This window comes from Anomalospiza imberbis, chromosome 2 (genome assembly GCF_031753505.1).
Source record: "Anomalospiza imberbis isolate Cuckoo-Finch-1a 21T00152 chromosome 2, ASM3175350v1, whole genome shotgun sequence".
NCBI classification, from domain to species: domain Eukaryota; kingdom Metazoa; phylum Chordata; class Aves; order Passeriformes; family Viduidae; genus Anomalospiza; species Anomalospiza imberbis.
In genome coordinates, this window is record NC_089682.1 from 16,855,467 (window position 1) to 16,873,338 (window position 17,872).

The following is a 17,872-nucleotide window of genomic DNA, read 5'->3' on the forward strand; positions in this document are numbered from 1 at the left end:
GCTTCAATATCACCTCAGAAAAGTAAAATTTTGTGTGGAAAAAATGTACACCCTTGTTCCCATCTGAATTGAACACATATGTAAGCAGTTTCCTGAAAGAAGGGAAGGATGCTTTTCCTGGGTTATGGGCCATTTTGTACCTTGCAGACCAAACGTGAAACGAGATCCTGCCTACCCAAGGAGACTGACCTCATCTCAAGTCAAAAGAGAGTCTGGCTGATGCATCTGGCATTTTTCAAGTGGATGCTACAGTACTGTTGGATCAAAGGAGAGGCTGGTTGCATGGTAGATTTCCATCAGTTTATGCTGCTTCAAAGTCCTGAGCTCCCAGTGCAGGTTTAACAAAACACCAACCAATTAAATTTATCAGGAAGCAAAGGGAGTAAGATACTGCAGTCAGCTCAAAAAGATAAGCTAACAGAATGAATTATTCTTCTACTACTTTCTGTTCCTAAGTACCTAAGGCTTTGGTTCCTCAGGAAAGCCAGCATTTTCACCCTTCCACTGATCTAGAGAGGTTTTAGAGGTACTTTTCCTGCTTCTTGAGATACTTTTACTGCTTCTGTTGCCAAAGGCAGAGCACAGAGAAGTTCTCTGTCTAAGCTGCTTTTTGTTTACCTCCTTCTAACTGAACTTCTATTCTTGTTCAGAGAAATTAGTACTTGGTTATCCCTTAACACTGACACCATTCTTTGCACAAATTCATTTATTTACATTCCTGACAGCAGCATTAGTAAGTGATTGTGAAATAACCATTTCTCAAGAGATCTGATTTATTAATTCTCACTGATATGTCTAAAAAAAAACCCACAAACAAAAAAACCCAAACCAAAAAAACTGTAAAGCTGGAGCCAGGAATACAAATTTAATAAAGGATTATAGTAAGGTGGTTGTGAAATACCACATATCCAGGGATCTGTTTCAATAATTCTTGCTAATGTCTCCTTGGAAGGTAATAGCATTGCAATTGCAAAAAAAAAAAACAAACTGTTTTAGATTCCTGACATTAACTTTGTTACCAGGTTTGTAGAAATGCTGCAGAAAGCACTGCCAGTGGCAGAATAACCTCTCTTCTCACAGTTAAGTTTTGGGAGCCTGCTCAGCCGGCAGTTTCTTGTGTCACAGCAAATGATGTACACACCTGATGTTAGAGACACACACTCTAGTTATAGGTCTGTTTCAGTGCTAACCATACAGAACATTATTTCTACCTTAAGTGAGTGGAAAATTACCCATGTACTTTCCAAGTAATTAGGAAGAGATATAGCCAGGCTTAAGTAATTAATGTTTTTGCATTATGAATTCACAGGTGTGACCATTTAAGACATCGTGTTCTAATTTATCTGATGGGTCACTTCCAAATCAAACAAGCAAAATATCATTAGAGGATTTTTTATTATGTCTGGTTTTAATCTCCTATCCATTCATTTCAGCATGTGTTAAGAAATTCTGTAAAACAGATTTTTTTTTAAACATCTGTTTTCTGGTTTAAGTCATATATCCACAACATCTGTATTTTTACCTCCCTGTCCCTCATTTTCCTTAAACCATTTCATTTTCTAGTTACTGTTTTTTTCTACCCTTTCCTTTTCTGTGTGTTTCTATCTGGGACTGTTTCTCCCTTCTCCCTTTGCCCTTAAACAAAACTATCCAAGATTTTGTTCTGTCTCACTTCACGTTTAGCTTCATTCTCCACCCACAGGGAGGCACAGTCCCTCCACCTACCTCCTACAAATCCATGTTGCCAGAACTTCTTCCCCCTGGAGACCTGGGGGCAGAGCTGGAGGTTCCAGCACTGGCCATCTGTAACCACTTCCAATGTGCACACACTCAGAACAGGCACATGGGAGCCAGGAAGAGCAGGGGGCTACCAGACATCACCACTCTGGTCCCTCCTGTAGCTCACAGACTTCTTGGGGACATCTGCATCTCCAGGGTCTTCCTCACAAGGGAGGTAGCTTGACCCCTGCTCCACATGAGACACAGCAGATCCTATCTTGTTGAACCTATAAAGCTGCTCCATGATGAATGAACATCTTTTCACAGAACAGAGTAACTCCCATGGGATCATGAAAATGGTCAGTGGGGCTGGTAGGGCTAGTCAAGGACATTTTAACCTTCACAATTTTCTGTAGAAGAGCTTTTGGATTAAAATTTAATTTTTAACAACCTGCAAAAGGAAGAAAATAGACTGAAAATCATTCCTCAATCCCTGAAAGAGCTAAGCTTAGATAAATGGGAAAATATAATTTTTTAAAAGTTCAATTCATTCACATACATTGAAAAAAAAGCAGCTACACTTGAAAGGCAGGTAAGATTCACCCCAGGAAAGTACTGTCCACACTCAGCCCTTAGAGATACATACAAAAATCTAAAAATGCAAAAATATGTTACCCCATCAGATTCCTATCATGTAATAACTATTCATCCATATATATTCTCATTATTTTCTCCTTCTTATTTACTCTTAATTATGTTCTTGTCCAGTTGGGCAAGGAAGTTACACAGTTGAAAGAAGTTACACAGTTGTAAACCTATAAATCCTTTATAAAAATTCTAAAAGGCTGACAGGCACAAAATGCTTCCATTCAAATCAGAAGGAAGACCTGATAATTTTATTCAGAATAAGCTCAGTTCAGTAATCAAATATATTCTGAAAGGGAATAGTACTAGAAAAAACCAACAGCTCCAGTATCAGATCAGGGGCTGAGTCCCAAACAAAAAAAAAAAATTATTTTCTGATTCAAGAAAGTATTTTTGCAGCAATTATTTTTAAAATGTACTTTGCAGAGAAAAATACAAATAGCAGCTCAATTGTGTGTTCTCTGTGCTCTACATACAAGACATTTTTAATTCAAATTTGTCACAACTCTTACAACCAGTCACTCACGTGACTCTACACTCCTCACTCAATTACGCTTGCAATATTAGAGCTCTTGTAAACTATGCAAACAATAATTTGTGAAATGTCATATTTGGTGAGGGTATTTGCCATTAACTCGTTTCTAAAATAAAAGTCCTTCAGAATTTTCATCTTCTTAATTTAATGTTCAATGGTCTGATTAATAAACACAACACAGTAACATGCAAGACAGTACAGTATTACAACACAAACAAAACCCCAAGAAACTAGCTGGATTTTATTAAATCAGGACTAATGTAAGAGCAACAAGAGGAGGGAATCCTGAAAATTGATGACTTAATTAAATTCAGCCTTAAAAGAAGAACATTATTTTCCTAAGTTCCCCCTTGTCACTATGGCTTTCAAATAAAAGTTTTAAGAAATCTTTACTTTTGGTAACACAAAAACATAACTGCATCACCCATTAATAGCTTGTCTTTAGCAACTACATCTTTCAGACAGCTAACCTCAATGAGCACAGACATTTCCAAATACAATTAAGGATAAAAGAATATAGAAGATAATACAGTAATCATGCTTATCTAGGTTAAATTTTGCAGGACTTTTTGTATTCAGTTTCATGTACAAAAGGGAAAGTCACTTCCATTTGGCTCACTAAGCTAAAAAGACAATCTAGTTGAAAAAATATTCCTGAAAACAACTGGGACAACAGTATTATGGTTATTGTTTAGACTTGTTTGTATCAAAACATCTATGACACCACAGCAACAATAATTTTAATTCTCAAAATCCTCTTTCCAGCACAGTTATGAACTGTTGCCTTTTACATGTAGACTTAAAACCATTCAGAAATACAAAGAATTCAACTTAGGTAAATATAAAAAAGCTAAGATTTCTCAACATACATTTATTTATTCACAGATCTCCACACTTGGCAAACAAAACCTGCCAAGTCTGTAAGCTCAAGGAAAGGATGTGCTAATTGAATGAAGTAATGGAAGTCTGATGAAGTAAAGAAGTAATGAAAAGCCTTCCTCAAAGGTATGAAAGAGAGGGTAAAAAGTGATGCTGAACAGTCTTCCTTTAGCACTAAGGAAAATGAGAGGGTGCAGAAAGACAATTGTACTGATAGAGTCTTAATGGTACAAGAACCACTTCAAACTGCTTGGGAAACACGTAGGTGAAGGAATACAGGAGTGATGTGGGGACACACTTATATCACTGATGGGAATGCTGATGCACACCAATAAATTCTATTCCCTTGCTCCTTTTCTGTGAGCACCAAATTAGAACAAACAGGACGTTTTCTTGTCTGGCAGCCATCACTAGCCCAGCAGTGCTAAGTACAGTTTACAGATCTGACTGTAGTCAGGAAAAATAATTTGTGACAGAAAATACTGCACTTGCAATAAAATGCTTGCTGTGTTTCCACCTGATCTAGTGTGGAACTTAACACCTCACATTTTAAAAGGAAGAAAAAACCCCAAAATATTGACCCTTTGTTGCTGGCTGAAACCAGCACCCCAGAAACAGAGAATCCAAGTTACAGTGAGTGTTTCCTTAGAAGCCTATGTAAAAAATGGTGCCTGCATTCCACGTGTTCTTCACCACAGGGACAGCCACAGCAGCAGGTGAGTTTCCAAAGCAAATGAGTGCTGAAAACCTCCAATCAAAAATTCATTTGTAAATAGCTATATGGCTGTTTTGGTCAATCTGGTTTCACATAATACAAAACAACGCTGTTTATGACAAACTTGTCATTTCATCAAAGCAAATTCTCTTTTCCTAACAAGTATCCTTTGTTCAACAGAACTGTTAATTAAAAGTAGTTATGTGACTCAAAAATGAAACTAAATGGGAAATAAAATGTATTTAAGAGGGAACTGTATGAATCTAATAAGACTCAGACTGTTGTCACTGCCCAGAAGTAAATTCTTTATTGGCTGCCATAGATAGCAAACAGAACTGAACAAAACAGAAGACAATGGATGCATTTTCAGGTTTTAATACTCAAACTGTGACTTGTCCCAGCCCTGGAGTCCCCCCAAGGCAGACTCTTAGCTTACTGCTGCTGTTGAGGCTAGAAGGTGGCTGGGGCTCTGCTGTAGGATCTCTGGGCTCTGAGCTGCCCCAGTTTTGGCCCCCTCAATACCCAGGTCTTACTCTGGGAGCTCTTGGCTTGTATCTGACTAGAGACTGGGCTAGGGGAAAAACGAAGAAGTAAACTAGGTCATGTATGCATTTAAAATTACATTTTTGTTTCTACTTAAAACCTGCTGTTGTCCTTCCAGGAATGCATAAACTCTAGCCAAGTATTTTCTTAACATGAACACAGGCCAAATGCCAGAGATTACACATTCAACAAAAAGAAATACATTGAGAATGCAGCAGCACAGGATTTTTCTCAGATGCTAACATAAAGACTACACAAATAAAACCAGAAGAGATTTCTGTCTCTTAACAGAAATTCATTTGGATATTTCAGAAAGGGTGCTTTTCAATAAGTTCTCATGCTTTTTTATGTCTGTCTTTGGTAACACTCGTTGCAGCAACCCAGAGAAGTGCGGCTATGAAGGTGCCTTCTTCCAGTCTGGTTACCTCCAAGTGCAACAATTTTAAAGCACATTTCTATGGCTAATCCATTGCTGGACATCCCAGCCATCGCAGATAAATATCCTGCGTGTATGCTGGCCAGGAGAAAGGCTTAGTAAGATGATGACAAACATGATATAGCAGCAGTAAATGAAGAACAAAAAACAAACAAAAAAATTCCAGTGTCCATAACAGGGATTCGCCATAGTCTTCAACTGAATTTACTTGAAATATTTTTCTTTTTCCACCCTTTAAAATTGAAATAAACAAAACAAATACCTCAAAGCACAGATGGTTTTACAATTGAAGAAATGATACCTATAGATCAACATGACCCATGTGGAATTGAAAACAAAACTTAGTACTGCTGAGCATTCATTTGTGGGTCTGGAATGAGATTATCCACCAATCTCCCCAAACTACAATTATTTCTGAACTAGAATTAGTAGGACAAAAACTAATGCAGTGAAATAGGATTATTCTAGTCATGCTAGATATACACAGAAGCATAGAATATCCTGAGATGGAAAGGACCTACCAGGATAATCAAATCCAACTCCTGGCCCTGCACAGGACACCCCAACAGTCACACCATGTGCCTGAGGGCATTGTCCACATCCTTCTTGAACTCAGGCTTGGTGCCATGACCACTTCCCTGAGGAGCCTGTTCCAGTGCCCAGCCACCCTCTGGGTGAAGAACCTTTTCCTGATACCCAACCTAAACCTCTCCTGACACAACTTCAGGCCATTCCCTTGAGTACTGTCACTGTCACCACAGAGAAGAGATCATTGCCTGCCCCTCCACTTCACGAGAAAGTTGCAGACTGCAAAGATGCCTCCCCTCAGTCTCCTCTTGTCCAGGCTGGACAGATCAAGCCACCTCAGCTGCTCCTCATATGGCTTCACCTCCGGACCATTCATCATCTTTGTAGCCCTCCTCTGAACACGCTCTAATGGCTTCATGTCTTTTTTATATTGTGGTACTCAAAACTGCACACAGTTTGTTAACTTACCCAAAAGAAACCGCTTTGTGACTTTCAAAATTAACTATTGCAAAAGCAAGATGTTCGTTTTCATTCACAGAATTACTTCTTCAAGAATTTACATTCTTCTTTCATTTGTGTTCCAAGCAAAATTTAAACCCAAGTTTATTTCTTTCCAGTTTCCTTCCAGTTTATACTTGTTATCTGGATTCCAAGAAGATTTGCTGCAGTAGAAAATGTGCACTTGGCTCTGTTTGGGGTTTTATTTTGATGCATAGCAAAATCAAAATTAGAGGCACCAGATCCCTCAACAGGAACAAAGATAAGGAATTACTCCTCCGTGTAAGGCAAAAAAAAAAGTTTATTCCTATTGAGTTTCAGGGATCAACACACATAGCAGGACTCTTGAATGCACTCTAGTGTTTGCACAAAAAAGTCCCATATAGCAAGAGGTAAAACTCTTTTCTACTCCAAGAGCCACATTAGAGAGCCCAGTTAAACATTCCTTGACACAGCCAAACCTTGGCTTTCTTCTGAAGCATAAGCATGACTGTCTTGAGTCAGATGATTGGTGTGCAGCACACAAACTTCTGGTCTGGTTCAAGGGCACTGCTGAAGCACAGCCATGCTGAGTGACTGCTGCCCTGAACAAACAGCTCCTCTTCCCACTTCAAGGCAAGAGGCACACTCAAAGGGTAATGTGCTGAAAAGCCATTTTCTTTCAGTTCACCCCAGCTACTAATCTACATTTTCCTTCTCTCCCCTCAACATGCCCCCATGTCAAAAGAAATCACCCTTTTTTTTATTCAGAGCAGCTTCTGATTGTTCTCACGCATATGTTAGACTTTAACATCAAAAGTGTTTGCTCTCTTTCTCCCACTTTAAACATTAAGGGTTTTCTTCCTGCTTCTGAACTACAAAAAATAAATAGTAATAAAAATCAATTATACTGTAGTTACTGATGAGAGTTGTCTCAACAGCCAGACTAGTTATAAACAGTCAGTGATGACAGACTACCATATGTTAAGCTTCCCATTACTGTGCCAGAAAACATTATAATCACCTTAATTATAGAAACAGTGATTTTTCCCCTCAGTGGCAATGTCACACAAGCAAGTGCACGAGCAGAACTCCTGTTCTGCAGTGCATTACTGTCTGCAGCAAAGGCCAGCATATGCACATATTGCCAAGCATTTCTGCAAACAGATCAAATTGCCAAGCATGCAGCTAACCTGAATGGTCTCAGAAGGAGCAAATAAAGCAAACTTTACCTTGGGTGTTTTGCTGAAATATTTTGTTCAGATCCAAAGAGGAAGCTCTGGAATGTGATTTTTGTGGCCTTGGAGGTGGAGTAGGGGGCTCTTCTCCCTTTTTCATAGCATCTTCTATTGATGTGCTAGAATAAGACCTAAGGAAAAACATGTTGGGGAAAAGCAGAAAATATTTTATTTCAATAAATAATTTTAAACAAATAGTAGTGAATAGTACTTAAAAATACACTGACCAGAAGTCAGGTTCATGGTGGAAATTCCTTGCCCTAATGACTAAGAGCTCCCTCTTATAACAACACAGATTTATTTGGCAACAGAGGGACCTAAGCATGTGGAGAAAGGAATGAGTCATGCTTACAGGGCTAGTATTTTTTAAGGTTTTTTGTAACACAGCTTGAGGCCTTCTTATGTAACTTTGCCAGCAGGATAATTGTAGCAACTATTTTGAATAAACCAAAGTAAAATTCCCCAGATACACCCCTTGGAGTTTCTATTGCCTTTCCCAACTGCAAGGGTAGTGTTTATACAGGTATAGATTCAACCTACCTCTTGCAAGTATGCATTTCATCATTTGTGATATTCTCACTAGTAGAATATATTTTAACGATTAGAATAAATTTTCCATAGGAAACAGTCACCAAATTCCACAAAATCCAGAAAAACTGAATGGCTTCAAATTGACTACAACTGGTCAAATACATGGCTCAGTATCTCTTTCCAGGTCCTCCCATAGTATATTAATCCCAATATGGTGTGATGAATTTGCTAAGAATTTTGATTTTGATGAATACAGTCCAATTTTTTTCAGCTGTTGCAGTTATGAGTTTAGAAAAACCAAAACCAAGCAAGACCAAGACTCTGTTCAAAATGAGCACTGGCAATGCGAGATGTTAAGACTTACTGTAACACATACTGCATGTCAGGGCAAGACCAAAAGCACATTCAGGTAAAACAGAAATAACTCCTACTAATGACAAATGGACCACATTTTTTTGCCAAACAGGTTCCTAATATCCAGTGCCAGCTGTCCAATTAAGAGCATATTGAGCAACATCCTGATACTCTCACTTTTCAGGTCCAAGTTTGTCCTTTTATGAGACACTTCACACAACTACTCATAAAAAGCTCATGGAGATTCTCTGTCTCCCTGCTTTACCTCATACAACTTTGCAAGACATCTAGTTTTTGCCACTCCATTATGAATTCCATATAAAATCAACACTTTTACTCCTTTTAATCCAACATCTTCATTCAAACCCCATTCAAGATCTTCCTTAGGAAGAGGTTTATCAGGATTTGATATTCCTGCTCCCCCAGTTTTCTGATCTAGCTCCTCAACTTTTCTCCTACTCCGTCCTTCCTTTGCTTTTTCTAGAACTACTCTTTTTTTTTCTTCATAAATAAACAAATTTCTAACCAACTGAAGTATCTCCCCAGCTGGGGTTACATGTCATCATCACAGATTTAATATTAAAATGCATATCACTTGGATTGTTACAATGAGATGCTACATCCTGTTTCCAAGTCAATAACTCACATTTAGTAAACAGTACATGCACACAGACAGCTTTCCCAGCAGTCCCACAATTTTTCTTAAAGGAGCCTGAATCACTGATTTACTTCATCCTCTTGTTCTGGTTCTGCTAGAGACAAGACTTCCTGATTTACTTCTTTCTCTAAGAAGACTGTCAGAATCCTCCTCACCCTCCTTTCTTTAAGAGGACTGTCAGAGCCCTCCTCACCCTCTGAATTTGTAGGACCCACCAGAGAAGCCACCAACAATTCTATTTGTTCATTATCACCACCAAGTTTACAAGAATTACTTTTCACACCACAATTTCTTTCACTGTTTTTATTTATGTTCTCAGTTACTGAATATATTCCAATCTGGTTTTGAAGTCCATTAATACACGTTTTTTCCTAACATCCCAATCATTCTTTAAAGAGAAAAATAAATACCTCTATGGTATTTTATCCCATTTCCAACAAGCACAGCAGATCTGAGTTCAAGGATATGCTCAAGCATCTTTAGTCTCAACTTCTGCATTGAAGCAGTGACATCCAGTCAGATGTGAGACAGCCACATGTGACAGAGTAGTCACATTCAAGTGACTTTTTCTGAGCTTGTTTAAGCATTTAGTGTTCTATGTATTTGTGCACATTTTTTGCAGATTTGCAATTTAGTAACACAGCAAGAAAATTTAAAACTCTGCAGAAACTAAAAAGCTTTGGCTAGCAGCAGAAAAACAGCACACAAGGCAGTTCAGCCTTCCCGAATATAGGTCCTAAGAACAGAGGATTTCAATCCTCAATCACCATGCTTATAGCTGATCCTCTCTTATTAGCAGGCTTTGATAAGACTGTAAGCAGACAGCTTCTGGTTATACTCTCATTACCCAACCAAAAAATCCCAAGCAGAGTCCTCTAACTAGCACCAAAAATAAAAAGTTTAAGGTGAATTAACAATATGGCTATACACCAGTAGGTGACAACCAACCCAAGATGTAATCCATTTATATACAATGTTTTCTGGCACAGGTTTCCCTTTTCTTTCAAACATCCAAATTCAGCAGGTGTCACTTATAGCACACAACAGTCCTGAAGTTCTTCCATCCCACAGCAACCAACCACAGCCAGGCACATGGATGCCAATAAAAGAATTCACTCACCCACAGCCGAGAGCTGAGCTACTACTGCTGTTTCTGTGGGAATGTGCAGTGCCTCCCTCCATTTGAAATCACCATGCAGGTTGCAAGAGCACAGGAACTGCTGAGGATGTTCCCTGCAATGGGGTGGTCCCAGCTGTCCTGCCACAACACCCCTGGGGCTGGGCTGGAGGCAGTCACCACCCTGACAAGGCAGCAGGGCTAGGCAGATAGGCAAAACTTCCAGCACCTTATGACCAGAGATCATGGGGCCCTAGGGCAGTATTTGTGTAGGGTCTATAGCTTACAGATTCCTTCTGGTAAATCTGTCTGATCTGAGCTGTACTTCCAGCACAACACCAATTAAAAAAAAAAAAAATACAAAGCCAGTTCAGATGCCTTGTATCTAACACCAGAGGAACATATGCCTTTTCCTGAAACAGGAGTGAAAGCAGTACCTGGATCGTGGTCTGGCTCTGAGTGCATTAGGTTCTTGAGCAGCTGGAATAGAAAAGAAAAAAGAACTGCTAAAACATTGTATTTAAAATAAATGTCTTTAGCTTCAGAATCAGTGCCCATTAAACATGTGAGTGTTGCAATGTGGATGTGAGAGTATACTCATCTCACATGAGCAATGGGGATTGATTCTCACTTCTCCTTCCCCTTTGTTTTTGTAGTGTGTGAATGTCTTAAGAATTCAAAAGCCAACATGTAGTGTGAGAGCTTCACTTTTTAAATCTGGTTACCAGAACACAGGAAAAGCAATAGGTCTGGTAGCTCTTACCTGTAGTCATGGATGTAGTTGTGATACAGCAACATAATGAACAACATAAACTTTTTATAGAAAACATCTTGTTCTAAGTTCAGGTATCTATTACTTGTCTGCTTCCAAAAGCATGAAGGTCTATGTGTTTCTGAAATACTTTAATTAATGAGTATAAATGTACATGACCCATTACAAAATACTAACATGTCATGTTGAGACTGTTTTGACCTTGGGAACGAAAGGTATTTTAATGAAGAAAGCTTTTAAGTCTAAATGTTGATCAAACACATTTCCACTAATGTAAAAATGGGTTTCTGTTATTTGGATGAATTCCAAATATCCTGCCACATGCAGGTTTTATGTACTAGGAAAACAACAGTGCTGAATTATCATCTCTAGGTAATTCCTTGAGGCTGTTCCTTGCTTTACATTGTCTTTTCTGTTACTCTCCTTACTAGAATCAGATAATTTTGAGAAAACATATCTGCATGATTGCTTTCAAATTCATCCCACTGAGATATCCTCAAGATATTACAGCAGCATCAATGATCCCAGGGCACATACAAAGTGAATCCTTGTATTTTTCTCAGTCTACTAATCAAGGTACAACACTCAAGAGAAACAAAGTAGGTTGGGGAAAAAAATAATTGTCAGAATTTCTAGCTCCCTTCAGATATATGCCTACTTTCAAGTCAGACATTTATCATCAGCTACTACAGAGCATTTATCATCAGCTACTACAGAGCACCACCTGAGAATATAATGGATCCTCCAAACCACAGAGTGGGAGCTGCCTGTGGCAGCAGCTGGCAAATACTGAGCTTTTAATGGCTTGCACTGTACTACTGCACAGACCATCCACAGGAGGCTTTAGGCTCACAGAAGACAAGTAGCAGCACATGGCACATGTACAGCCACACAACAGCTCTTTGTAGAAGAAACTGATTTTAGGATCATGCAGAGCTAGTTGGTGTTTTGGATAGAATAAACCCCACTGCAGCTGGCAGTGGCCACTTATAAACCAAGTTCTGGAGATTGTCATCACCAAACTGGTTCACAGTCATTTCACATTTCTCTGCAATAAACTCTTCCTAGCAACTAAAGAAGGGAGAGGGAATTAATATTAAAATATGCAGTGGTGATAATCCTCCTCCCTCTCTCTGTGTCAAACTCCCAGAGAATACAACTTCAGACACTGCTTCCCTACAGCCATATGACCCAATTTTCCAATGCTGAAATTGCTGATTATTAAATTACATGCACAATTATTAAATATGCCAGTTAGAAATAGGAAGTAAAAATCCTTTCCAAGCTAAACCATGTTTAAGAATGTTCAAATTTTCCTTTTCTTATGGAGACTGTAATTCTATTCATACTTCTTTTGGAAAGCCTTTCATATAAAAAACCCGTATGTAAAACTGACATTCAAACTCTCCAAGGACATCCTGTTGAGGTAAACAGGAAAGCACATAAGAAAAGAGAATTCCAAAATGACTACTAAAAAAAAATTATAGCAATAGAATGCTACTGCCAAGGATTTTCTTTTTAAGCTTTTGAAAAAGTAGGAAATTCAAGGCTACAATTACAGAGTACCCAGACTTAGCTTTCCTTTCAAAAGAAGTAGTACAATACAAAAAATACTATGAAGCAAGTAGTTCATTATTAGGACATACAAATAATTGTGGCAGGATTTCCAAGAAATGTACAGCTATTTTGGTACATTCAGTGTGTACACACTTCATGTCTGAGGAGCAGGTATAAACCCGACATGACAAAATCATTCAAGATGACACAACTATTTATCCAGTTCACATGTTTTCCATATTTTTACTGCTATGGTTACATAAGCCTAACTTTCAAGAAATGGGTAAGTTAAACCTGTTGAGTAAATAATTTACTTTGATTATTCAAAAGTTTGTACAATTCCTGGAGTAGTAGAGCCTGACAGACTGAGCAGCTTGGTCTGCAGTAATTAAGGAGGCTATGAAGGTTCCTGGTTTGGATGTTGAGCTGCCCCAATAGCCCTCTTGCAAGACAACTTCATTTTAACATTTTGAAGGATGCTGATTTGGTAACTTTTAACTGTAGTCTAACATCTTACACTCAACAGCTGCCTCCTTGTTTTACAGGCTCTAGATCAGGTGGAAAAATTGTGCTGAAAAAGGTAAAAGGCTAAAGAAAAAAACCAAAGCATTCCCCACTAGTCAACATCAACGACTTATCTCTTATTGGTCATTTACGGAGAAATGTACAATTTAAACGCTTGAAAATTTGGCCCTAAATCTGTTAAAAGGCTAAGATCAACAATGATCCTGCACTTAGGAGTCTAAATAAACTGGCCAGATATTCAGAATGCTGAGCTTATAAAATTCTTACTGATTTCATATTTCCAGACCTTCTGATGGCAAAGAAAACTTTCACAGACTATCATCTTTCCTGAGTTTACACAAACACCCTAAATGAATAACCAAAGAAGCATGTAGAATTTCTCCCACTTCACCCCAAATGAGTTTTCATGCTGGAGGTTAATGATTACAATGACCTTTCAGAATGGTAACTGATTCTGAAACAACCACTCAATTACTGTGCTGCATCTATTCAGCTGGATAGATAAACATTTTTACTCTTCACACCAGTTGTAGCATGCAACCTGAGAATGTGCTGGCTCAAATCCTTAATGAGCAGCACAGCAAGAGTGGAACCCTGCAGGGACAGGAGCCATGATGATGGAGTGAAATTCTGCCACTGTCCCCCCTGGTATACAAACACAGCAACACTGTTGGAGGAGCACAGCAGCATGGGGACGACCTCCCTGACCAGGAGATGAGAGACACAGGGGAAGGAGATGTGCAGATGGCAATAAGAGTTTTTCCTAAATGTACTAAAGACAGAATTGCTGAACTGAAATTAAAACTCCCCTCTGCTCCTGGGCAAAACCAGGGGGAAGGAGAACAGAACAGAAAGTCATGCAACCACCCTCCCATTTCCCTGAGAGGGATGTGAAAGAGTGTGTGTAGAGGAGAAGCAGCAATCTTTTGAGAATAGAAGCTGAAGATAGCAAATCTGGCAGCTGCCAAGTGTTTGGGAAGAAGCCAGGAAAAAAAGTTTTGGGAAATGAGGCATGCAGCTGTTGAGCAGCCATGAATAAATCGAACTATAAGACAAAACTGCTGTGACAGACGTGTGGGGTCCGTTTTCTTAATCAAGGATATCTTCCTGAGTAAAAACATTCATGCAAAAGAAACAGAAAGGAAGATTTTAACTTGACTGGGACCAGGGAGAGCTTACAAACATTCTTACCACTGTAGAAGGAGATTAACAAAGAGGAAGGCAAAGGAGGTCTGATGAACTGAACTGAATGTAGGGGAAGTTTCTGGAGAAAATAAGTAATTTTGACATATGCTGTTCCAAAAATAACATTTTCCAGAATGATAGGAACAAGGAGTGTATGTTGGAGCTGAAGAGAGAAAAATCAGGAGTGGTTTCAACAAAGAAACAAGCCCTGAATCAAAACCTTGTGTCAGTGTCTTAGGTGCCTCAAGGTCTGCGTTTCCAAAGGCTCTCTGTCCTGTAACTCCTTGACACAAAATAGGAAAGCTGAGTTTTCACAAAGAAACAGGCAATTTCAGAATAGTTACCAAAACATTACATAGTTAATCTATACTTTAGATGAGTTTTTACCAAGAGGTACAATATTCATGCTCTTGCATCTTGTTTGTAGCACAGAAGAACTTCAGAATCTCTAAAACAGCTTAAAATATCTTCCACACAGGAAGAACCCATGCACTAACAATGAGGGAAAGAAAGCAAGAAAACCTTTTGACAACTTGAAAAGGTAATTAATATTTATCTTACAAATAGTAGTCATTATGAGGTAAAAGCTAATATCAGTAGGGAAGTAGTACAAGAGCAAAATGTTCTTTCAAAAATTAATCAAGTTACACTAATTAAGGCTTACTGTGATATAGAAATACTTGATCAAAATTCTCATGCAAGTGACACATGGCAATTTTTTTCTTACCTGCTTTCACAGTCAAGTGCTGAAATTCCTTTGGTATAGTTTTGAGAGTAGTGCTTACTTTAAGAGCTTAAGAAAAAAAAAGATAATCACTTTAAGTATGTTTGGGTAAAACCTAGAAGTATCAGGTCTGAGAAGGGAACACCTAAACTGGTATTAGACATCTTAGAATGCCAAACATACTTGAAAAGTGGCCAAATACCCTCAGAAAACTGAAGTACTCAAACAAGTAACAATTTCCAAGAGCACAAAGTCAAGCCCAGAAAGAAAGAGCTATGCTCAAGTTTGCAAATCTCAAATCTTGAGAATTTGTGGGGTTGAGTGCTTATTCCCCTTCCACATTCCCCTTCGCATCCTTTCTAATGGAGTTTTTAATGCACTATAGAGTGCTTTGATGAACTGTAACACTCAATGTTAAATGACCACTTGGAATGAAATCTCTCCTGCTCTAGGATGAGCCTGCTTTAGCAAGGAGGTTGAATCAGATGCCCCTTCCAACCTTACCAGCTCTATGATCTGCCTTTATCAACCAAAACATGAGGGGAAAGTTTTGGGTCTTGTAACCCAGTCCAGTTTACATTATCTTCCAAATTTAACTACATTATAACCAAAGTGAAGTTTATTTACTTGGATACTTTTGAAAATGCAGGAAAATTTTCTTCTACTGTCCTGAACTGCAGGTTCTTGACTTCTGGGGAGATCCCCTCAGTTAGGAGAGTGATCTGTTCTCATGTTTGTCAGAACAGTAATAAGAGGTAGAACAAAAGTATTTGTTCTTTGGCTGAAAAAGCAGCAATCTGTGTCATAAATACAGCATATCTTCAGCCCTGAAGGAGGACTGCATGTCTCAAAACAGGTTCCCATGTGACTTAACATGTCAGCTACAAAAATAAAAGCACAACTTCATCATCTGAACAAGGAAAAAATACTCCCTTAGTAAAAAGTAAATCTTCCCTAGACATTTCAAAGCAATAGCCTTCAAGGTTCAAGTCCTTCTCTGGTTCATCATACATTTTACAACAAAAAAAACCTTGTCAACAAAACATTGATTTCTTGGAATATGCCAACATGTCAAAATGTTTTACAAACACACGTCAATCCCTTACAAACTTTCTTTGAAAAAGGGACTCTGGGAATCTGTCAAATTCTGTCACACCTGAGTGTGGAAGGTGAATCAGGAATGTGGACTACCTGGTCTCTCAGCTCTGATGCAACCTTAACGTGTGGACATCTAGGAGGCCGAGCTATTTTTTATTTTAATTTATACATAATCTGCAGCTCTGAGAATCAGGCAACAAAATACCCACAAATGTTTTGTTTCTACAACAGAGGGACAACAAGTAAGAATCAGGAAAAGGGAATATAAAAGGGCTGTGTGATGATCCAGTGCCAATTCTGGAAGCCATAAAAGCTACTGCAGCAAAAAAGAGAAAGATCGCTTCAATTTCACATGAATTGCTGCTGATGGATGTCAAATGAAAGTAATGAATCAATGAATTTTTTCAGTCCAATTTGACTAAAACTTTTGTTTTGCAAGAAAATACAGGGGTTATTTTTTTCAAATAGGAGTAAAAACTGATTTTGAAGTGTTGGTGTTTCTTGCAAAAATGGAAATTGAAAATTTGGCACAGTGCAATCTTTACTGTTAAAAAAATCATGATAACAATTAAAATTTTGTTTAAGTAAGAAGTACAACATTAATTGCCTTAGGGCTAGACATATTTTAGGAGGTACATTTCATACCATTCACATATGATAGAACTAATTTTGAAGCAAACCCCTCCATTTATTTGTCTTCAACTCGGCTGTGGTGAGCTGTCTCTTTAAATTTTTAGCAACACACAGCCAGCTTAGAAATTAAACACACCCAGCAAACATAGGGGCTTACTAAAAAAACACATAATTCAATCCCTAATGGAAAAAAGTTATTTATTTGAATACCTTGTTTGTCATCTTTCTTTCCATCTTGTAATAGGGCAGAGTTATCAGGTACCTCTTCAGCTGATGACTTCTAAAGATAGAAGATTTGTTAATTACACTGATTGTTACAGCTCGTACCTTTCCACAGTCAAATATTTAAGAATACAGATCAACATAACTAATGGCGACATTTGCTCTTGCACCACAATTTCTCTGTTAGATAAGGAAGTATAGAGGACCTATAAAAAGACAATATAACGCTATTTTCAAGGTACAGCAGTTCCACACCAGAAATCAGTGAAAGGAGCACTTCAACAGTGAACAAGTGAAGGAGGTAAGGACTGTATGTAAGGAGAGACTTCTCCCACCAGAGCCATATGTAACACCTGTGTAAGGGCAGATGAAAGCTTCTCCAGTGTCCAGGAGAAAAGTTCCTCTAACCAAAACTCCAGCTGTACTGCAGAGCCTGATGGTTATGCTCTAAAGGCTCCTGGCTGATGTGGCTGATCCTTGAACTATTCTTTTCTTTCAACATGCAGTCACAGAGACGGGAAAAACAAATTTCATTAGCAAGTCTGTTGGAGGCCCATTCAGGCCTTTGATAGGAAAACGGAATTTCTCTCCAGTCTTATTCCTTGATTTTCTGTTATTTCAGGAGCAATTTATAGGCATTTATTGTTCTTGGAGCTTCTGCTGGAACAAATTCTACCTCTATTTTCTGTAAGAACAAGAATACACTCTGCAACCAAATAGTCAAGCAACTATCAGACTTGATAGTCTGAATAGTTGCTAAACTTCTCTAATATTCTAGAGT

General features: G+C 38.4%; 1 protein-coding gene across 4 annotated transcripts in view; it reads right to left on the bottom strand.

Moving 5' to 3' along the window:
• Nucleotides 1-17,872, bottom strand: part of REPS2 (RALBP1 associated Eps domain containing 2) — a 96,028-nt gene that overhangs the window by 25,416 nt on the left and 52,740 nt on the right. For all 4 annotated transcript variants that reach the window (XM_068179979.1, XM_068179977.1, XM_068179980.1 and 1 more), the window contains exons 10-13: nucleotides 17,080-17,149; nucleotides 15,142-15,207; nucleotides 10,813-10,855; nucleotides 7,710-7,846 (exon numbers count right to left, since the gene is read on the bottom strand). In XM_068179979.1, the coding sequence (XP_068036080.1) occupies nucleotides 7,710-7,846; nucleotides 10,813-10,855; nucleotides 15,142-15,207; nucleotides 17,080-17,149 (316 nt within the window). The remainder of the gene's footprint in view (nucleotides 1-7,709; nucleotides 7,847-10,812; nucleotides 10,856-15,141; nucleotides 15,208-17,079; nucleotides 17,150-17,872) is intronic.